A 23,612-nucleotide genomic window follows, 5' to 3' on the forward strand; every position below is an offset into this window, starting at 1 on the left:
TTCAGGTGACTAAACTGCTTGGAGTAACCCTGGATTGTAAACGGTCATGGTCAAAACATATTGATACAACAGTAGCTAAGATGGGGAGAAGTATGTCCATAATAAAGCACTTTGCCTTCTTGACACTATCAAGGCAGGTCCTACAGGCCCTAGTTTTGTCGCACCTGGACTACTGTTGAGTCATGTGGTCAGGTGCCACAAAGAGGGACAATTGGCTCAGAACAGGGCAACACGTCTGGCCCTTAAATGTCCACGGAGAACTAACATTAATGATATGCATGTCAATCTCTTATGGCTCAAAGTGGAGAAGAGATTGACTTTATCACTACTTGTTTTTGTAAGAAGTGTTGACAAGCTGAATGCACCGAGCTGTCTGTTCAACTTCTAGCACACAGCTTTGACACCCATGCATACCCCACAAGACATGTCACCAGAGGTCTCTTCACAATCCCCAAGTCCAAAACAGACAATGGGAGGCACACAGTACTACATAGAGCCATGACTACATGGAACTCTATTCCACATCAGGTAACTGATGCAAGCAGTAGAATCAGATAAAAAAAACACATACAAATACACTTTATGGAATAGCGGGGACTGTGAAGAACACATGTATAGACACACATACACACACGCTAGCACATTCACTCTACACGCACGTACATTGTAATTTTGTTGTGTGGTGGTATTATACATTTTGTATTGTAGATATGTAGTGGATGTAATAATGTTATGTACTTTTATATTTTGTTTTATGTGTGATGTAAGTGCCTTAATAATCTGTTTGGACCCCAGGAAGTGTAGCTGCTGCCTTGGCAATACAAATAATACATGACTCACCTTTCTAACCACACACCAATACAGTTTAATCACTAACACATTTTATTAAAACTGAATCTGCACAATCTTGATGCCACCATTAGACTGGCATTTGCATAAATTAGCTGCATGACAAAAATGCATTCAGAATATCTTTGAACACACTATATAGTGCCAATCGCAAGGAATATGACAGTACTGATGGAAAGTTCAATATTTATCAAGGAACCACTCCTGCCTTTTGCTAAAGCACTTCCATAGCAATGGCTGTTACGGTATATGACCAGCCCAGTTCATGCTATTGTAGGAAAATGAGCCCCCCCCACATAAATAGTGCAATTTCTGATGACTACCTGACTACTCCCGATGACTACTCCCGATGACTACTCCCGATGACTACATGACAACTCCCGATGACTACATGACAACTCCCGATGACTACATGACAACTCCCGATGACTACATGACTACTGCCGATGACTACATGACTACTCCCGATGACTACATGACTACTTCTGATGTCTACATGACTACTCCTGATGACTACTCCAGATGACTCCCTGACTACTCCCGATGACTCCATGACTACTCCCGATGACTACTCCTGATGACTACATGACTTCTCCTGATGACTACTTCTGATGCCCACTAACTATCTAAAGATATTACAAAGTTGTGGAATTCTGTGTAACATCCCAATTAAGCCTTAATTGCACCCACACACATACAGTACACACATACATGTAGGGTGGTAATATTGATCAAATATATATATATCATACATACATATATACATACATACATATATACATACATACATACATACATACACACCTCGCATACGACCCATAGTAAGACTAAGCAATTAGCCTGTGTTTATCTGACTCCATAAAGATAATTCAAGTATGCAAGCAAGCATTAGGCAATGAGTTGACGTTGACTAGCAAGAATTGGTATGAGAGAGGAATAATAAAGGCAGATATTTAATAGCATTGTAAAATGAATGAAATCACATACAAGGCATAAAGCTTAAGTTACAAACATTACAGTGCAATACTCTAGGTATGATCAGAGAGGGAGAGAGAAGTCCTAGCCTGAAAGGCCATGCGCTAAGTGGTGCATGGGGCGGCAGGTACCCTAGTGGTTAGAGTGTTGGGCCAGTAACCGAAAGGTTGCTGGATCGAATCCCCGAGCTGATAAGGTGAATGTGTCATTCTGCCCCTGAACAAGACAGTTATTAACTCACTGTTCCCTGCTAGGCTGTCATTGTAAATAAGAATTTGTTCTTAACTGACTTGCCTAGTTAAATAAAAGAGTCACTGGGGTGGAGAAAGAGAGACTTGGTATTGCACAAGTGCAGTTCAGGAACAAAAAAGAATGAGACAATGAATCTAAGACCCTTTTTTAAGCATCTGAGTTGCTTGGATTCAAAATCTGAGTTGTTGACCAGTAGTCTTACAGTAAAGTTAACCTCCAATCAGATATCAGCCCTACAGGATGTAAAGACAACAGAACCTCTGCTACCCAGAGGTGTGACAAGAGGGGGTTGGTGAGATAATGCAGAAAGGCCGAACTCCTATGACAACACAAAGGAATTCTTGCAGACAGTTGATTAAAGTCACTTTGGGGGCTGGGTCGCCCTACAAAGACACACGCACACACACACACACACACAAAATGAGGTTACCATGGTGTCTCCCGGCCATGCGTGTCAAGCTGTGATCAGAGGCACTAAAGTCGATTAGAGTCTGAGTAATCTAGTTAGGCTGCATTAACATAGACAGAGGTCGATATCATGATTGTCAGAGGATGAGGACTTGTCTTTATAATGACATTTTCCTCAGTACACAACAGGCTGATGCACTCACAATTTTAGGGATCCTTAGTGGTGCAGCAGTCTACGGCAATGCATCGCAGTGCTAGAGGCGTCACTACCGGACGTGATCGGGTGTCCCATAGGACGGAGCACAATTGGCCCAGCGTCGTCGGGGTTAGGGGAGGGTAGTCCGTCATTGTAAATACGAATTTGTTCTGAATTGACTTGCATAGTTAAATAAAGGTTAAATAAATACAAATAAAATATAGAGTACATTTCCATGAAGATGTACTGTATGTAATACAAGTGATATTTTCCGTCTGCCAACAATTTTATTTATAAAGGTGTTATGAGAGCAAATGTTTTCTAATTAATGCTGAAGTCAATAAAATCTTAAGCAAAGGTTATTAAATGGGTTTGTGCATAATTATGTACAGTATAATGCAGAATTACACAATACATTTCATACTCCAGTAGGTCTGCAGAGATGTCTTAGTTGGTTTGCGAAACAGCTTATTTATGAACTCATGTAAAAATATCTCACTACCTTCTGTTCAGAATATACTATTTTGCCCAAAAAAATCTAGAAAAAGTAGCTATTTAGCTTCATCACACAAATAATATAAACTAAGTCTCCGAGGTAGAGTATTTCAACCTTTTAAAGCCAGATTTGTATTCCTAAGTGATGCATGAGAAAACATGTCCAGAAATCTGACCCATAATTCCCCATTAATCCTCTTTTCTGCCTCCTGTCTATGGCCAGGATAGTGTAGCTGTGCTCTGGAACGCTGCCCAAGATTTAGCACTGGGACTTTGAAGTCCGCATCAGCCATCTTAGCCTGTACACTCTCCCTGAGCTGTTGCATGGCCACCTTTCATCCAGGATTATTCTTGTGATGGTATGAGATAGAAATGCCACTGAACACTTTTTTAGAGCAGGACCAAAGTTGATGCTGTTATATTCCCCATACGTTTGCCTTTGGGAATGACTTGAGAAAACCTGTCCGTTTTCCGTGAGGCCTCATTTCCAGTCCATTGACTCTCCTTCTCTGGTTTTAAGATGGAAACAGAAGTGTTTTTTTTTCCACCAATGAAAATCTTGAAACCAATCATTTATTTTTCCCTGTTTCATAATAGGCTAGGCAAACTTGAGACAGAGAGAGAGACAGAGAGAGCGCATGTGTGAGAGAGAGAGAGACAGAGAGAGCGCATGTGTGAGAGAGAGAGAGACAGAGAGAGCGCATGTGTGAGAGAGAGAGCGACTGAGAGAGCGCATGTGTAAGAGAGAGAGAGCGAGCATGTGAGAGAGAGAGAGAGTGTGAGAGAGAGTGTGAGAGAGTGAGTCAGAGAGAGAGTGTGAGTCAGAGAAAGAGCAAGCGAGAGAGCGTGTGAGAGAGAGAGAGCATGTGTGTGTGAGAGAGAGAGCATGTGAGAGAGAGAGCATGTGTGAGAGAGATAGAGAGCATGTGAGAGAGAGAGAGAGCGAGCGAGCGTGAGAGTGAGAGAGAGTGTGTGAGAGAGAGTGTGAGTCAGAGAGAGTATGAGAGAGTGAGTCAGAGAGAGAGTGTGAGTCAGAGAAAGAGCAAGCAAGAGAGAGCGCGTGTGAGAAAGCAAGCGTGTGAGAGAGAGCGAGCATGTGTGAGAGAGCTAGCACGTGAGAGAGAGAACATGTGTGAGAGAGAGAGCATGTGTGTGTGTGAGAGAGAGAGAGCATGTGTGTGAGAGAGAGAGAGAGAGCATGTGTGAGAGAGAGAGAGAGCGAGAGAGAGTGTGTGAGAGAGTGTGAGTCAGAGAGAATGTGAGAGAGTGAGTCAGAGAGAGAGTGTGAGTCAGAGAAAGAGCAAGCGAGAGAGAGCGCGTGAGAGAGAGAGAGCATGTGTGAGAGAGAGAGAGAGAGCATGTGAGAAGAGAGAGAGAGAGAGAGAGCATGTGTGAGAGAGCATGTGTGAGAGAGAGAGAGAGAGCATGTGAGAGAGAGAGAGAGAGAGAGAGAGAGAGTGAGCATGTGAGAGAGAGCGAGAGAGAGTGTGTGAGAGAGAGTGTGAGTCAGAGAGAGTGTGAGAGAGTGAGTCAGAGAGAGAGTGTGAGTCAGAGAAAGAGCAAGCGAGAGAGAGCGCGTGTGAGAGCGCGTGTGAGAGAGTGTGTGTGAGAAAGCAAGCGCGTGAGAGAGAGCGAGCATGTGTGAGAGAGCTAGCGCATGAGAGAGAGAGAGCACATGTGTGTGTGAGAGAGAGCATGTGTGTGTGTGAGAGAGAGAGCATGTGTGTGTGTGAGAGAGAGAGAGCATGCGTGAGAGAGAGAGCGTGTGAGAGAGCGAGAAAGCGTGCGAGAGAGCGTGAGAGAGAGAGAGCATGTGTGAGAGACAGAGAGAGAGAGCATGTGTGTGTGAGAGAGAGAGAGAGCGAGCGTGTGAGAGAGAGAGCGTGTGAGAGAGAGAATGTGTGTGAGAGAGAGAGAGAGAGAGCATGTGTGAGAGATAGCGAGAGCATGTGTGAGAGAGAACGAGAGCATGTGTGAGAGAGAGAGAGAGTGCGAGAGAGAGCATGTGTGAGAGAGAGCGAGAGAGAGCATGTGTGAGAGAGAGAGCGAGAGAGCATGTGTGAGAGAGAGAGCGAGAGAGAGAGCATGTGTGAGAGAGCGAGAGAGAGAGAGCATGTGAGAGAGCGAGAGAGAGAGCATGTGTGAGAGAGCAGAGAGAGAGCATGTGTGAGAGAGCAGAGAGAGAGCATGTGTGAGAGAGAGAGAGCATGTGTGAGAGAGAGAGAGCATGTGTGAGAGATAGCGAGAGCATGTGTGAGAGAGAGCGAGAGCATGTGTGAGAGAGAGCGAGAGCATGTGTGAGAGAGAGCGAGAGCATGTGTGAGAGAGAGCGAGAGCATGTGTGAGAGAGAGTGAGAGCATGTGTGAGAGAGAGCGAGAGAGAGCGAGAGAGAGAGTCAGAGAGAGAGAGAAAGAGCAAGCGAGAGAGTGTGTGAGAAAGAGCGAGCGCGAGAGAGAGCGAGCATGCGCGAGCGCGAGAGAGAGCAAGCATGTGTGAGAGCGAGAGAGAGCGAGCATGTGTGAGAGAGAGAGCGAGAGCATGTGTGAGCGAGAGAGCGAGAGCATGTGTGAGAGCGAGAGCAGGTGTGAGAGCGAGAGAGAGCGTGTGTGAGAGCGAGAGAGAGCGTGTGTGAGAGAGCGTGTGTGAGAGCGAGAGCAGGTGTGAGAGCGAGAGAGAGCGTGTGTGAGCGAGAGAGAGCGTGTGAGAGCGAGAGAGAGCGTGTGTGAGAGCGTGTGAGAGCGAGAAAGAGCATGTGTGAGAGTGAGAGAGCGTGTGTGAGAGCGAGAGCGTGTGTGAGAGCGAGAGCGAGAGCATGTGTGTGAGAGCGAGAGAGAGCATGTGTGTGAGAGCGAGAGAGAGAGCATGTCTGAGAGCATGTGTGTGAGAGTGAGAGAGAGCATGTGTGAGAGAGCGAGAGAGAGCATGTGTGAGAGAGCGAGAGAGAGAGAGCATGTGTGAGAGAGAGCATGTGTGAGAGAGAGCATGTGTGAGAGAGAGAGTGAGTGTGAATCAGAGAAAGAGCAAGCGAGAGGGCGCGTGTGAGAGTGTGTGTGTGAGAAAGAGCAAGCACGTGAGAGAGAGCGTGAGTGCGAGAGAGAGCGCGAGAGAGTGCGCGCGTGAGAGAGAGAGAGAGAGAGAGAGAGAGTGCGTGTGAGAGAGAGTGAGAGAGTGTGCGTTTGAGAGACAGTGTGCGTGTGAAAGAGAGTGAGAGAGTGTGCGTTTGAGAGAGAGAGAGCGTGTGAGAGAGAGTGAGAGAGAGTGAGAGAGTGTGCGAGAGTGTGTGAGAGAGTGTGCAAGAGAGAGAGAGAGAGAGAGAGAGAGAGTGCGTGTGAGAGAGAGTGAGAGAGTGTGCGTTTGAGAGAGAGAGAGCGAGTGAGAGAGAGTGAGAGTGAGAGAGTGTGCGTGTGCGTGTGAGAGAGAGTGTGTGTGAGAGAGAGTGAGCGTGTGTGTGTGAGAGAGAGTGTGTGAGAAAGAGCAAGAAGCGTGAGAGAGCGGGCAAGAAGCGTGAGAGAGAGTGCATGTGAGACTTATTTGACTTTTTGTCTTTCTTTAATGAAACATTCTCATTTCATTAAAACCTCACCCCCCCTTAAATAAAACACCAAAATATATCCTGTACTGCATACATGTAACCTACTCACCTTTCCCTCTGCCACACGATACAAAACACCACATATCACAATAACAAAACAACAAAAAACTCACCACTTCTACAACCGTATATCCAAAACATCTTCCCTAGCTATACAGACAGCCCCCCCAACACACCATATCTCCTGAAACATCTCCATACTTTTTATAATTTTATAGAACTCAAATTCGACCCTAAGGAGCGCAGAGACCATCCCATTAAACACTAGTAAAGGGTCTGTTATTCCCCCAACTTTGCCTGAGCAAACAGAAAATTCAGTAAAAAACACCCCCAACCTCTCACACAGACATTCCAACCATTAATGGCATTAACCTGGCGCACACAGAAAACACATGAATCACAGTTTCTCTCATAACACAGAAAAGACACCCCTGCCCAAGTCCCGGTTCAACCCATGTAGAACCCTCCACTGGAGGTCCCCTGACCTCTTTGGTACTGGGGGTTTGTAAAGCCCCCTCCATCTAAAACCCACCATACTCTCCTCCCCACATACCCCGCCACTGATGTGCCTTCACTCCTGTTAGGCTCCTAATGTTCCTCACCTTAATGCAGAGGTTGTAGCGGGCTTTACCTCCCACCCCCTCAAACTCGGCGTGTTAAAATCTAACAAGTCCTCCAGACCCCCTTGCCAGTCCCCAGTCTCTGCCGTCACCTGCAGTGGCGGAAACATTGGTGGCCTTTGCTCTTGCTCCAGTTTATTTTAGCTGACGAAGCTCCCTCGTATACCTTCAGACTGGTCTCTAGTGCCTTCATATCCTGCCCATCACAGAGACGTAATCTGCATACGCTGACACTGCTATGCCTGTCACCACACCCATGCCTGTCCAGCACACTCCCTGCAGTCTCCTACGTAGCAGGCCCAAAAAAGGCTCAATGCTTTGTGTATATAACTGCCCCGAATGAGGGCATCCTTGTCTAATGTCCCATCTCACCCAGACTGGCCTACTGAGCCCCCTCCCACCTTGACCATACATGACGCCCCAGCATACAACAGCTTCACACAGGTCATAAAAAAACTCTTCCCAAACATCACATTAAACAGATACTCATGGTCCACTCTATCAAAAGCCTTCTCTTGATCTAAAGAAACCTGTCCAAAGTCCACATTAGAACCTCTCGACAAGTCCAACATGTCCCTGATTAAGAGCAAGGTGTCCGTGATTGAGCATCCTGGTACATAATATGTTAGGTCCTTATGTACTATTGAGTCTAGGTGGGACTTCAGTCTGTTAGAGAGGACCTTGGCAAATATCTCGTAGTCCGCACAGAGCAATGCCACAGGCCTCCAGTTCTTAAGTTCACACAAGTCCCCTTTTTTGGGCAGGAGAGTCAGAACCGCCCGACGGCAGCTCATCGGCGACCCTCCCTACCCCGACACATTCACGCAAAAGAAATCCAGTCCAATAATTTTTATAAAACTCCACTGGGAGTCCATCGACCCCCGGTGCACGACCAGGGGACATCTGGGTTACGGCCTCTGCCAGTTCATGGGACAACAGAGGAATGTCCATTTCATCCCTCTGTGCCAGAGAGAGCTTAGGGAGTTCTGCAAACAAGACCTAAGCACACATAGGATCACACATTTCTGCCCTATACAACTCAGTATAAAACTCCACAGTTCGCTCCCGCATCTCTCCCATCACAGAGGTCACACGCCCATCAGACAGCCGTAGACAATGCATACCCTTGGCTTCACCGCTCTGTCTTTCCAAACCAAAGAAGAAGGAGCTGGGAGCATCCATCTTCTTGAGCATGGACCTAGCTCTTACAAGTGCTCCCTTTGCTTTAACCTGGAAAAATCTACCCAGGTCCCTACGTAATTCAGCTAAATTAGCCTGGAGGCCTACATTGCCTTGCGCCAACATCTCTACCTCGATCTCACTAATACAATGCTCTAGTTCCCCCAATACTCTCCTAGCCTCTGAGGATGAGAGAGCTGTATACTGTTGATAGAAAAGCCGAATTTGGAGTTTCCCCACATTCCACCATTGACTCCTCTCTTAGCTGCCCCCACCTTTCCCAAAAGGTCTGTAAACCTAAGCAAAAAGTGGCATCTAGTAAGAGCTTTACATTGAACTTCCAATAGGATGCCTGCCGGGGCCCTGGTGAAATAGATAGCTGAGCCATGGTTATGTGGTGATCCGAAAACCCCACTGGGAGAATGGTAGCGCCCAACAGCCTATTGCTCCGATTCCTGGACATGTAAAAACGATCAAGTCGGGCTGCACTCACCCTAGCCCCAAAAACCTTCACCCATGTATATGGTCTTGTGTTGGGATGTTTAGTTCTCCAAACATCCACTAGGTCGAACTGATTAATGATGTCCCTTAACACTCCCACTGACACTGAATGAGGCTCTTCCCCATTTCTGTCTTTCGTAAAATCCATTGTACAGTTCCAGTCCCCGCCGACCACCAGCGTCTCCTCAGGCGCTACCTGTGAGAGTTCCTGTCTAAGACACCCAAATAGAACCCCCCTCTGTCTCCCTGTATTAGGCGCATACACATTTATAAAGGCGAAACCCATGTTGTTAATTTCTGCTTTTACAACAAGCAGCCTACCCCTACACACCTTTGAGGAGCAAATTTTTACAGACAGACCCGGTACAAACGGACTGCCACCCCTGCACTAAAATTTGTCCCATGGCTCAACACACCTGCCCCTTTCCACCAGAGCCCCCAGTCGACTTCATTCACCACATCACTATGCGTCTCCTGCAGAGACAACACCTGTACTTTTTGGGGTTTTACATATTCACCCAACACACTCTTCTTTCCCGCATCTCTGGCGCCATTTATATTGAGCGAGCCTACCCGAAGAGTCTCCATAAGAAGTGGAAGTGAAGCCAGCAAAGAAAGAGACCAATAGCAAAGCTCAAAAAGCCCAAGTGCCAGAAAGAAACTATACATCTAAACAGTGTCTGAAGGTAGACCCTTACGCACTGTTGTGACCCACAACCTTAACCGTTTCCTGGGTGAGAGGACACCATACCCCTCATTTTTCATAGCATGTTGTACTGATCTTCACAAACTTTCTCGGATCAGAAAAAAAGGCCTCAAGATTAACTTTTTTCCCCTTGGTCTCATTCAGGAACCTCAGTTCCCCCAACGTGTACTTTGACCCCTCTGCTTGAATGGCTGTCAGCTCCTGACCCATTGCAGAGGAGTCTGAAAAAAAACTCATCATCCTCCTCAGACTCACTTTCCTCCTCATCTCCCATCCTGACCACCTGCCCTTCCTCTCTGGTCAGGACCTCCCCCCCAGCACCAGGCAAAGGTTCCATGGTGCCTTTGACCACATCAGCCTCTCCCCTCCCACATCCTTTCTTCTCCTTCTTTTTCCTTTTCCGCTTGACACCCTCCTCCTCCCCCCCAGTCACTTACACTTCCCCACTATACTCTCCTCATCCACTAGCATAACCTGACAAGACCCAGCCTCATCTACACCACCCTCCATAGCAGGACTAGACCCAGCCTCATCTACACCACCCTCCATAGCAGGACTAGACCCAGCCTCATCTACACCACCCTCCATAGCATGACTAGACCCAGCCTCATCTACACCACCATCCATAGCAGGACTAGGCCCAGCCTCATCTACACCACCATCAATAGCAGGACTAGGCCCAGCCTCATATACACCACCATCCATAGCAGGACTAGGCCCAGCCTCATCTACACCACCATCCATAGCAGGACTAGGCCCAGCCTCAGCTACACCACCATCCATAGCAGGACTAGACCCAGCCTCAGCTACACCACCATCCATAGCAAGACTAGACCCAGCCTCAGCTACCCCACCATCTCTAGCCTGACTAGGCCTAGCCTCATCTACACCACAATATCTGGCATGACTAGGCCCAGCCTCTGCATCTCATTGCCCCCTGCACGTTGACCTCGATTTCCCTCACTAGCGCTTGTGCCCTCACCTTTTCTACGGCCTTTGTGTGGGCACGCAAAAGCTCTTATACCTCAAATCCCCACACTCAAAACACTGTAGACTATCTGTGCTGGCAAACCCTGTGTAGAGCCCCTCCCCATGCCTCACTTTAAAATGCACACTTAGCTGTTGCTTATTGTTATTCAGAAACATAAACACTTGCCCCGGAACGAAACAACGTGCTTAACGGCATCTGCCTGAAAACCTGCCGACAGTACACAAAAACCGCTAGCAAACTTTCCAAAACGACTCAGATCTTTCCTGATTTGATCATCCGTAATAAACGGAGGCAAATTTGCAGCTACCACCCTTGTCGAAGGGGTAGAAAGAGGCAAAATTGGCACCAACACACCCCTTACAAATATTCCACAAGCAATTAGCCTACCGACCAAATTTGCTCTTTTCATGAACACAACCACAGCTTTGTTCATTCTAGAAGCGGAATGTATAAATTCAGCTCCTACCTGTTCAACGACTGCGAGCAGAACCTCCTCCACTTTAACCCCATTCTCAGGAATACACCTGAATCCATGCCGTATCGACAGCGTCTCCTCCGCGCTAGGCTGAGAAGCCATCGCACACACCACACCTTCCAAACCCAAGGAAATTAACTCTGTCCTCTTCCACCCTAAATTTGAAAAAAGCCTGTGGATACCGCTAATACAAATAGTACATTAACTCTCCACCATAGAAAATAAAATTGAAAGAAAAGACCAAGAACAGAATCAAGAAAAAAAGTTAGGACAGAGCCCTCTACACCAAACACTCAAACTCCCAAAAACTCCCAGCATGCACTGCGAGAAAGAGAGAGGGCAAGAAACGTGTGAGAGAGAGATAATGCGAGAGAGAGAGATAATGCAGAGAGAGAGATAATGCGAGAGAGCGAGCGTGCGAGAGAGAGAGTGCGAGTGTGCGAGAGAGAGAGCGCAAGCGTGCGAGAGAGAGCGTGTGAGAGAGAGTGCGAGAGTGAAAGTGTGTGAGAGTGAAAGTGTGTGAAAGTGTGTGAGAGTGTGAGAGAAAGAGCAAGAGAGAGAAAGTGTGAGAGAAAGAGCAAGAGAGAGAGAGGGCAGAAAGCGTGAGAGAGAGTGTGTGTGAGAGTGCGTGTGAGAGAGAATGTGAGAGAGAATGTGAGAGAGAGTGTGAGAGAGAAAGAGAAAGAGAAAGAGCAAGAGAGAGAGCAAGAGAGAGTGTGAGAAAGAGCAAGAGAGAGAGAGAGAGAGAGAGCAAGAAGCATGAGAGAGAGAGAGAGACAAAACCTTTGCTTCAAAATGAGAAAATACAATGTTTCTAAGCTATGAAGAGTACAGTTTGGAAAGTACAACATAAATTACGTTCCTGGTTCTGTGCATTTGTTCATTGTGAGTGAGGTTATTGTGGCCAGACATGGGCCTATAGTTTTGCCCAATGAAACACAAGGAGAAAGCAGAAGATGTGCACAGTATCGGTCTTCTTCATGAATTGGTCAAGTGTTTTCTTGTTATTGTATTTTCCCTTTGTGACCCTGAGCAGTATAAACACAACAAATACTAAACAAAAATATAAACGCAACATGAAGCAATTTCAAAGAATTTGTTGAGTAACATGAAATCAGTCAGTTGAAATAAATTCATTAGGCCCTAATCTATGGATTTCACATGACTGGGCAGGAGCCCACTGTAGAGCCCCCTTACCCGCTCTGACGATCACTCAGGTGAAGAAGCCGGATGTGGAGGTCCTGGGCAGTTTTGAGGCCGGTAGGACGAACTGCCAAATTCTGTAAAACAACGTTGGATACAGTTTATGGTAGAGAAATTAAGATAAAATAATCTGGAAACAACTCTGGTGAACATTCCTGCAGTCAGCATGCCAATTGCATGCTCCCTCAAAACTTGAGACATCTGTGGAATTGTATTGCATGACAAAACTGCACATTTTAGAGTGGCCTTTTATTTTATCTGTGTAATGATCGTGATGTTTAATCAGTTTATTGATATGCCACACCTGTCAAGTGGATGGATTATCTTGGCATAGGAGAAATGCTCACTAACAGGAATATAAACAAATTTGTGCACAACATTTGAGAGAAATAAGCTTTTTGTGTGCATGGAACCTTTCTGGGATCTTTTATTTCAGCTCATAAAACATGGGACCCTTTACATGTTGCGTTTATATTTTTGTTCAGTGTATATTACCATTGTGGGGCGGCAGCGTAGCCTAGTGGTTAGAGTGTTGGACTAATAACCAAAAGGTTGCAAGTTCAAGTCCCCGAGCTGACAAGGTACAAATCTTACCTTTATCCTACTTCTCCTCTGTTCCTCTGGTGATGTGGAGGTTAATCCAGGTCCTGCAGTGCCTAGCTCCACTCCTATTCCCCAGGCGCTCTTTTTTGATGACTTCTGTAACCGTAATAGCCTTGGTTTCATGCATGTTAACATTAGAAGCCTTCTCCCTAAGTTTGTTTTATTCACTGCTTTAGCACACTCTGCCAACCCGGATGTCCTAGCCGTGTCTGAATCCTGGCTTAGGAAGTCCACCAAAAACTCTGAAATCTTCATCCCTAACTACAACATTTTCAGACAAGATAGAACGGCCAAAGGGGGCGGTGTTGCAATCTACTGCAGAGATAGCCTGCAGAGTTCTGTCCTACTATCCAGGTCTGTACCCAAACAATTTGAACTTCTACTTTTAAAAATCCATCTCTCTAAAAACAAGTCTCTCACCGTTGCCGCCTGCTATAGACCACCCTCTGCCCCCAGCTGTGCTCTGGACACCATATGTGAACTGATTGCCCCTCATCTATCTTCAGAGCTCGTGCTGCTAGGTGACCTAAACTGGGATTAACACCCCAGCCATCCTACAATCTAAGCTTCATGCCCTCAATCTCACACAAATTATCAATGAACCTACCAGGTACCACCACAAAGCCATAAACACGGGCACCCTCATAGATATCACCAAATTGCCCTCTAAATACACCTCTGCTGTTATCAACCAAGATCTCAGCGATCACTGCATCATTGCCTGCATCCGTAATGGGTCAGCGGTCAAACGACCTCCACTCATCACTGTCAAACGCTCCCTGAAACATTTCAGTGAGCAAGCCTTTCTAATCGACCTGGCCCGGGTATCCTGGAAGGATATTGACCTCATCCCGTCAGTAGAGGATGCCTGGTTATTTTTTTAAATGCCTTCCTCACAATCTTAAATAAGCATGCCCCATTCAAGAAATTTAGAACCAGGAACAGATATAGCCCTTGGTTCTCTCCAGACCTGACTGCCCTTAACCAACACAAAAACATCATGTGGCGTTCTGCATTAGCATCGAACAGCCCACGTGATATGCAACTTTTCAGGTAAGTTAGAAACCAGTATACACAGGCAGTTAGAAAAGCCAAGGATAGCTTTTTCAAGCAAAAAATGTGCTTCCTGCAACACAAACTCAAAAACGTTCTGGAACACTGTAAAGTCCATGGAGAATAAGAACACCTCCTCCCAGCTGCCCACTGCACTGAGGACAGGAAACTCTGTCACCTCCGATAAATCCACTATAATTGAGAATTTCAATAAGCATTTTTCTACGGCTGGCCATGCTTTCCACCTGGCTACCCCTACCATGGTCAACAGCACTGCACCCCCCACAGCTACTCGCCCAAGCCTTCCCCATTTCTCCTTTTCCCAAATCCAATCAGCTGATGTTCTGAAAGAGCTGCCAAAATCTGGACCCCTACAAATCAGCCGGGCTAGACAATCTGGACCCTTTCTTTCTAAAATTATCTGCCGAAATTGTTGCAACCCTTATTACTAGCCTGGTCAACCTCTCTTTCGTGTTATCTGAGATTCCAAAAGATTGGAAAGCAGTTGCTGTCATCCCCCTATTCAAAGGAGGGGACACTCTTGACCCAAACTGTTACAGACCTATATCTATCCAACCCTGCCTTTCTAAGGTCTTCGAAAGCCAAGTTAACAAACAAATTACCGACCACTTCGAATTCCACTGCACCTTCTCCGCTATGCAATCTGGTTTCAGAGCTGGTCATGGGTGCACCTCAGCCACGCTCAAGGTCCTAAACGATATCGTAACCGCCATCGATAAGAAACAATACTGTGCTGCCGTATTCATTGACCTGGCCAAGGCTTTCGACTCTGTCAATCACCACATCCTCATCAGCAGACTAAATAGCCTTGGTTTCTCAAATGATTGCCTTGCCTGGTTCACCAAATACTTCTCTGATAGAGTTCAATGTGTTAAATCAGGGGGGCCTGTTGTCCGGGCCTCTGGTAGTCTCTATGGGGGTGCCACAGGGTTCAATTCTTGGGCCAACTCTTTTCTCTGTATACATCAATGATGTCGCTCTTGCTGCTGGTGAGTCTCTGATCCACCTCTATGCAGACAACACCATTCTGTATACTTCTGGCCCTTCTTTGGACACTGTGTTAACATCCCTCCAGACGAGCTTCAATGCCATACAACTCTCCTTCCGTGGCCTCCAACTGCTCTTAAATACAAGTAAAACTAAATGCATGCTCTTCAACCGATCGCTGCCCGCACCTGCCCGCCCATCCAGCATCACTATTCTGGACGGGCAGGCAACTACAAATACCTAGGTGTCTGGTTAGACTGTAAGCTCTCCTTCCAGACTCACATCAAACATCTCCAATCCAAAGTTAAATCTATAATTAGCTTCCTATTTCGCAACAAAGCATCCTTCACTCATGCTGCCAAACATACCCTCGTAAAACTGATCATCCTACTGATCCTCGACTTCGGTGATGTCATTTACCAAATAGCCTCCAACACCCTACTCAACAAATTGGATGCAGTCTATCACAGTGCCATCCATTTTGTCACCAAAGCCCCATATACTACCCACCACTGTGACCTTTACACTCTCGTTGGCTGGCCCTCACTTCATACTCGTCGCCAAACCCACTGGCTCCAGGTCATCTACAAGACCCTGCTAGGTAAAGTCCCCCCTTATCTCAGCTCACTGGTCACCATAGCAGCACACACCTGTAGCACACGCTCCAGCAGGTATATCTCTCTGGTCACCCCCAAAACCAATTCCTCCTTTGGCCGTCTCTCCTTCCAGTTCTCTGCTGCCAATGACTGGAAGAAACTACAAAAATCTCTGAAACTGGAAACACTTATCTCCCTCACTTGCTTTAAGCACCAGCTGTCAGAGCAGCTCACAGATCACTGCACCTGTTCATAGCCCATCTATAATTTAGCCCAAACAACTACATCTTCCCCTACTGTATTTATTTATTTAGCTCCTTTGCACCCCATTATTTCTATTTCTACTTTGCACTTTCTTCCACTACAAATCTACCATTCAAGGGTTTTACTTGCTACATTGTATTTACTTCGCCAACATGGCCTTTTTTGCCTTTACCTCCCTTATCTCACCTCATTTGCTCACATTGTATATAGACATATTTTTCTACTGTATGTTTGTTTTACTCCATGTGTAACTGTGTTGTTGTATGTGTCGAGCTGCTTTGCTTTATCTTGGCCAGGTCACAATTGTAAATGAGAACTTGTTCTCAACTTGCCTACCTGGTTAAATAAAAGGTGAAATAAAATAATAAATACAAACATACAGTGTGTGGTGCGTGCGCATGCGTGCGGCTGCGTGAGACTGTTTACTCTGAACACTGATGAGGGTCCTGAATGACTCATAAATCCTCTAGAGGTGCAAGGAGAGAAGATTTGGAAAAAACTCAAACACAGCAGATTGCCACTATTCCCACAGTGGGAAGTGAGACACTCTGCAAATGGCATGGTTCACCTGTCTTTAAAAACCCAGTTTGACATTTGGTACGGCTGCAGCTACAGCTGTAGGCTTGATTATTCTCGTTGGGGAGTCCGGTTTCCATTCACCTTTGATTTGCCTGTTCAGTAGAAACTCTGGAGAGGTTTCCCTCCACATTTCTCAGGGAGATTGCACACCTGCCTCTTCACTGGCTGTAACCTATCAACAGAGAAAAACTGTGCATTGAAACTGAAGCATCATAACAGAAACTCAAATACCCGTTAAAACACAATTAATATGGCCTCCCGAGTGGCGCATTGGTCTAAGGCACTGCATCACAGTGCTTGCTGTGCCACTTGAGATTCTGGGTTTGAGTCCAGGCTCTGTCGCAGCCGGCCGCGACTGGAAGACTCATGGGGTGGCGTACAATTGGCCCAGCGTCATCCGTGTTAAGGGAGTTGGCCGGCAGGGATGACCTTGTACCATCACACACCATGAAATTGAGGTGAAAAAGTGGTAACAAAAAATATTTATATAAAACACAATTGATATGCTGGCTTATAACAAAATTAAGCACATCTGTTTGTTGCTGAAAGCTGTTCACTTTTGCCACTGAAGTAGCCTCCCACCTGCAAGAGCTGAGAATGAAAATTACTGAAAAACCTGTCCAATATCCTCCAGAGAAGGGAAGTGCATCTCTCGCTTTTCCTGGAAGTCCTTTTGGACCTAAACGTCAATGTTTTGAACAAAAAAAATGTAATAAAATAATCAGTTAAACCTAGTTACAGTTGCACCTCCTGATATTTTCGACTGCATTTTGAAATGTTTGTCTCTGCTTCTGTCAGACATCCGTGGGTTGCAAACATTCCTGGACCAGGCGTCTCGGCAGGGTCTGGACGTGTCTCTGCAGAGGGTGGATCGCAATGTGAGCAGGGTGTTCGCCAACCTGTTCAGCACCATGCAGACCGAGGAGCTCAATCGCTACCGGGACACGCTGCGGCGGGCCGTGCTGCTCATGAGCCCCCGAGGAGCACAGGTGTTCATTCACCAGGTGAGTGGTGTGGTGACCACCATTATACTTTCCTTATTTTCTGTTTGGGATTAACTGAAAGGTCAAATGGTCATGTTATTAACTTTTATTTTATCAAGGGAGCTCAATTGAGACCAGGGTCTAATTTTCAATGGTACCCTGAGCCAATAAAGTAAAATATAATAAAAAGAACAAGTACATTTGTTACGAATCCCTTTTGCCATGCTGTCTAGGGGGGGGATGGAAATGAGACCCGTAACATATCTCATGCAAATCAAAATAGTGAAAAGGAACAATGAGAACCAATAACCACAAACAACTTAAATCTACCGTCAAACACTTATGGTTTATTTGGTAAACACAAGGTTGGGGGGGGGGGTGAGCTGAGCTGGACCCAAGGAAATAAATAATAAGTATCCAAAAACCCCTAAGCTAGTCTTACCTGTCTCAAGCACAGCTAGCTAACTAACCAATAAAATACAGTTGGTGGTCCGCCCAGTTCGAACTAGTGTACTTGGGCAATGTTTTCCAACGGGTAGTGTATGCCCATGGGCAACTTGTCTCGGTATCCGCTTTTACCACCAACAAACAGTCATACCCCATAACAATACGTACTCACATAATACTGGACAAATGTGACATGTAGGTGCAAAAAAAAAGAGAGATCTCCAGAAACAACTGATTGGGTTCCTTTTAAACCAAGGGAATCTGATTGGGTAAGGGAAAAGGAGCAGGTGTGTCTTCTGATTAGCGACTGATTGGCGACTGATGACTGGCACCTGTGACAAGGGCAGAAGGAGAGAAAACAAACACACACAGGATACCTCTATCCATAACAACATTACATTAGGACATCACTAACATCACAGCCATCATAAACAAGTTATTAAATAAATAAATCAAAACAATTGCAGACCTCTGTGAACTCGTTTATCATCAGGGTTTTAAAATGCCATATGGCACCAGGGAACAGTGACGACCCATCATTCAGGGCAGCTGGGGCAGAGCCTGTTTTGAGCCCCACCTGTTTATATATAGTACCAGGCAAAAGTTTAGGCACACCTACTCATTCAAGGGTTTTTCTTTATTTTTACAATTTTCTACATCAAAGCTATGAAATAACACATATGGATTCATGTAGTAACCAAAAAAGTGTTAAACAAATCAAAATATATTTTAGATTCTTCAAAGTAGCCCTCCTCAGCCTTGATGACAGCTTTGCACACTCTTGGCATTCTCTCAACCAGCTTCACGTGAAATGCTTTTCCAACAGTCTTGAAGGAGTTCCCACATATACTGAGCACTTGTTGCCAGCTTTTCGTTCACTCTACGGTCCAACTCGTCCCAAACCATCTCAATTGGGTTGAGGTTGTGTTATTGTGGAGGCCAGGTCATCTGATGTAGCACTCCATCACTCTCCTTCTTGGTCAAATAGCCCTTACACAGCCTGGAGGTGTGTTGGGTCATTGTCCTGTTGAAAAACATATTATAGTCCCGCTAAGCGCAAACCAGATGGAATGGCGTATCGCTGCAGAATGATGTGGTAGCCATGCTAGTTAAGTGTGCCTTGAATTCTAAATAAATCACAGACAGTGTCACCAGCAAAGCACCCCCACACCATCACATCTCCTCCATGCTTCACGGTGGGAACCACACACCTTCTCTGCGTCTCACAAAGACACCAGAAATACAACATTTGGACTCAAAGGACAGATTTTTACCGGTCTAATGTCCTTTGCTTGTGTTTCTTGTCCTGAGCAAGTTTCTTCTTCTTATTGTCTCCTTTAGTAGTGGTTTCTAAGCAGCAATTTGGCCTGATTCACGCAGTTTCCTCTGAACAGTTGATGTTGAGATGTGTCTGTTACTTCAAATCTGTGAGGCATTTATTTGGGCTGCAATGTAACTTTAATTAACTTATCCTCTGCCACAAAGTAACTCTGGGTCTTCCTTTCCTGTGGCACTCCTCATGAGAGCCAGTTTCATCATAACGCTTGATGGCTTTTTTGAGTGCACTTGAAGAAACTTTCAAATTTCTTGACATTTTCCAGATTGACTGACCTTCATGTCTTAAAGTAATGATGGACTGTCGTTTCTCTTTGTTTATTTGAGCTGTTCTTGCCATAATATGGACTTGATATTTTACCAAATAGAGCTATTTTCTGTATACCACCCCTACCTTGTCACAACACAACTGATTGGCTCAAACGCATTAAGAAGGAATGAAATTCCACAAATAAACTTTTTACAGTGCACACCTGTTAATAACCTCTTACATCTAGACGTTCCGCTAGCGGAACACCTGCTCCAATATCCAATGATAGGCGTGGCGCGAATGACAAATTCCTCAAAAATGCAAAAACTTCCATTTTTCAAACATATGACCATTTTACACCATTTTAAAGACAAGACTCTCCTTTATCTAACCACACTGTCCGATTTCAAAAAGGCTTTACAGCGAAAGCAAAACATTAGATTATGTCAGCAGAGTACCCAGCCAGAAATAATCAGACACCCATTTTTCAAGCTAGCATATAATGTCACAAAAAAACACAGCTAAATGCAGCACTAACCTTTGATGATCTTCATCAGATGACACTCCTAGGACATTATGTTATACAATACATGCATGTTTTGTTCAATCAAGTTCATATTTATATCAAAAACCAGCTTTTTACATTAGCATGTGACGTTCAGAACTAGCATTCCCACCGAACACTTCCGGTGAATTTACTAAATTACTCACGATAAACGTTCACAAAAAACATAACAATTATTTTAAGAATTATAGATACAGAACTCCTTTATGCAATCGCGGTGTCCGATTTTAAAATAGCTTTTCGGTGAAAGCACATTTTGCAATATTCTGAGTAGATAGCTTGGCCATCACGGGCTAGCTATTTTGACACCCACCAAGTTTGGCCCTCACCAAACTCAGATTTACTATAAGAAAAATTGGATTACCTTTGCTGTTCTTCGTCAGAATGCACTCCCAGGACTTCTACTTCAATAACAAATGTTGGTTTGGTTCCAAATAATCCATAGTTATATCCAAATAGCGGCGTTTTGTTCGTGCGTTCAAGACACTATCCGAAGGGTAAAGAAGGGTGACGCGCCCGGCGCGTTTCGTGACAATTGTTTTTTAAATATTCCATTACCAAACTTCGAAGCATGTCAAACGCTGTTTAAAATCTATTTTTATGCGATTTTTCTCGTAAAAAAAGCGATAATATTCCGACCGGGAAACCCTGTTTTCGTTCAAAGACGAAAAAATAAAAACATGGAGTCGTCTCGTGCACGCGCCCCCAGTCTCATTGTTCTCAGATCGACCACTATCCAAATGCGCTACTGTTTTTCAGCCATGGCCTGCAAAGTCATCATTCAATGTTCTGGCGCCTTCTGAGAGCCTATGGGAGCGTTAGAAAATGTCACGTTACAGCAGAGATCCCCTGTTTTGGATAGAGATGATCAAGAAGGCCAAGAAATAGTCAGAGAGGGCGCTTCCTGTTTGGACTCTTCTCAGGTTTTGGCCTGCCAAAGGAGTTCTGTTATACTCACAGACACCATTCAAACAGTTTTAGAAACTTTGGAGTGTTTTCAATATTCTAGTTTCTGGGCAGGAGTAATGATCAGATTAAATCGGGTACGTTTTTATCCGGCCGTGAAAATACTGCCCCCTATCCATAACAAGTTAATTGAAATGCATTCCAGGTGACATCCTTATGAAGCTGGTTGCACTCTTGAATGCCAAGAGTGTGCAAAGCTGTCATCAAGGCAAAGGGTGGCTACTTCGAAGAATCTCAAATCTCAAATATATTTTGATTTGTTTAACACTTTTTTGGTTACTACATGATTCCATATGTGTAATTTCATAGTTTTGATGTCCTCACTATTATTCTACAATGTTGAAAATAGTCAAAATAAAGAAAAACCCTTGAATGAGTAGGTGTGTCCAAACCTTTGACTGGTACTGTATATATATATATACTGCTCAAAAAAATAAAGGGAACACTTCAACAACACAATGTAACTCCAAGTCAATCACACTTCTGTGAAATCAAACTGTCCACTTAGGAAGCAACACTGATTGACAATAAATTTCACATGCTGTTGTGCAAATGGAATAGACAACAGGTGGAAATTATAGGCAATTAGCAAGACACCCCCAATAAAGGAGTGGTTCTGCAGGTGGGGACCACAGACCACTTCTCAGTTCCTATGCTTCCTGGCTGATGTTTTGGTCACTTTTGAATGCTGGCGGTGCTTTCACTCTAGTGGTAGCATGAGACGGAGTCTACAACCCACACAAGTGGCTCAGGTAGTGCAGCTCATCCAGGATGGCACATCAATGCGAGCTGTGGCAAGAAGGTTTGCTGTGTCTGTCAGCGTAGTGTCCAGAGCATGGAGGCGCTACCAGGAGACAGGCCAGTACATCAGGAGACGTGGAGGAGGCCGTAGGAGGGCAACAACCCAGCAGCAGGACCGCTACCTCCGCCTTTGTGCAAGGAGGAGCAGGAGAAGCACTGCCAGAGCCCTGCAAAATGACCTCCAGCAGGCCACAAATGTGCATGTGTCTGCTTAAACGGTCAGAAACAGACTCCATGAGGGTGGTATGAGGGCCCAACGTCCACAGGTGGGGGTTGTGCTTACAACCCAACACCGTGCAGGACGTTTGGCATTTGCCAGAGAACACCAAGATTGTCAAATTCGCCACTGGCGCCCTGTGCTCTTTACAGATGAAAGCAGGTTCACACTGAGCACGTGACAGACGTAACAGAGTCTGGAGACGCCGTGGAGAACGTTCTGCTGCCAGCAACATCCTCCAGCATGACCGGTTTGGCGGTGGGTCAGTCATGGTGTGGGGTGGCATTTCTTTGGGGGGCCGCACAGCCCTCCATGTGCTCGCCAGAGGTAGCCTGACTGCCATTAGGTACCGAGATGAGATCCTCAGACCCCTTGTGAGACCATATGCTGGTGCGGTTGGCCCTGGGTTCCTCCTAATGCAAGACAATGCTAGACCTCATGTGGCTGGAGTGTGTCAGCAGTTCCTGCAAGAGGAAGGCATTGATGCTATGGACTGGCCCGCCCGTTCCCCAGACCTGAATCCAATTGAGCACCTCTGGGACATCATGTCTCGCTCCATCCACCAACGCCACGTTGCACCACAGACTGTCCAGGAGTTGGCGGATGCTTTAGTCCAGGTCTGGGAGGAGATCCCTCAGGAGACCATCCGCCACCTCATCAGGAGCATGCCCAGGCGTTGTAGGGAGGTCATACAGGCACGTGGAGGCCACACACACTACTGAGCCTCATTTTGACTTGTTTTAAGGACATTACATCAAAGTTGGATCAGCCTGTAGTGTGGTTTTCCACTTTAATTTTGAGTGTGACTCCAAATCCAGACCTCCATGGGTTGATAAATTGGATTTCCATTGGTTATTTTTGTGTGATTTTGTTGTCAGCACATTCAACTATGTAAAGAAAAAAGTATTTAATAAGATTATTTCTTTCATTCAGACCTAGGATGTGTTGTTTAAGTGTTCCCTTTATTTTTTTTAGCAGTATATATATATATATATAGATACATATATATATGTTGTGTGTTGCCTGTTTTGCATGTTATTTTTTGCATTAATACGTGTCACGTATCAGTTTGCAAACAATGTAAAAACATTTTTTGGAATTAATAAAGCTGCATACAAACAAGGTCTCTTTTTTGCTTTTTTGAGTAAGGTAGCTCCAAAATGCAGGTGTTTCAGCCTAGCTCAGTGCTTTCTGTGGTGGTAGGGCAGCCAGTGGAAAATATGGAGCGTTGGGGTTGATAATGGTCTCTAGTTGCGCCGTGATTGGCTCAATGTTCTGTCACTCACAGGGACACTACATCACCGCAAAATCTACAGGAAGAGCTAAAAAATTCAAGCCCCTTGGGTGCTGCATAGAGTTACATTAGAAGTGCCATCTAAGAAGGCTCAAGGTCATTGGCCACAGATAGAATGCCGTCAAATCACGTTATATCTACCGTAGCATTTATTGGACTGATCATGTCAACATCATACTTTCAAATTCTTAGCGAGGAAGCTAGACAA

The 23,612-nt window shown here is 45.4% G+C and overlaps 1 protein-coding gene across 3 annotated transcripts in view; it reads left to right on the top strand.

The window, feature by feature from the left end:
- LOC106607602 (glutamate receptor ionotropic, delta-1) overlaps nucleotides 1-23,612 on the top strand; it is a 480,220-nt gene that overhangs the window by 269,234 nt on the left and 187,374 nt on the right. For all 3 annotated transcript variants that reach the window (XM_014204697.2, XM_014204704.2, XM_014204701.2), the window contains one exon: nucleotides 17,345-17,550. In XM_014204697.2, the coding sequence (XP_014060172.2) occupies nucleotides 17,345-17,550 (206 nt within the window). The remainder of the gene's footprint in view (nucleotides 1-17,344; nucleotides 17,551-23,612) is intronic.

Source organism: Salmo salar, chromosome ssa01 (assembly GCF_905237065.1).
Source record: "Salmo salar chromosome ssa01, Ssal_v3.1, whole genome shotgun sequence".
NCBI classification, from domain to species: Eukaryota; Metazoa; Chordata; class Actinopteri; order Salmoniformes; family Salmonidae; genus Salmo; species Salmo salar.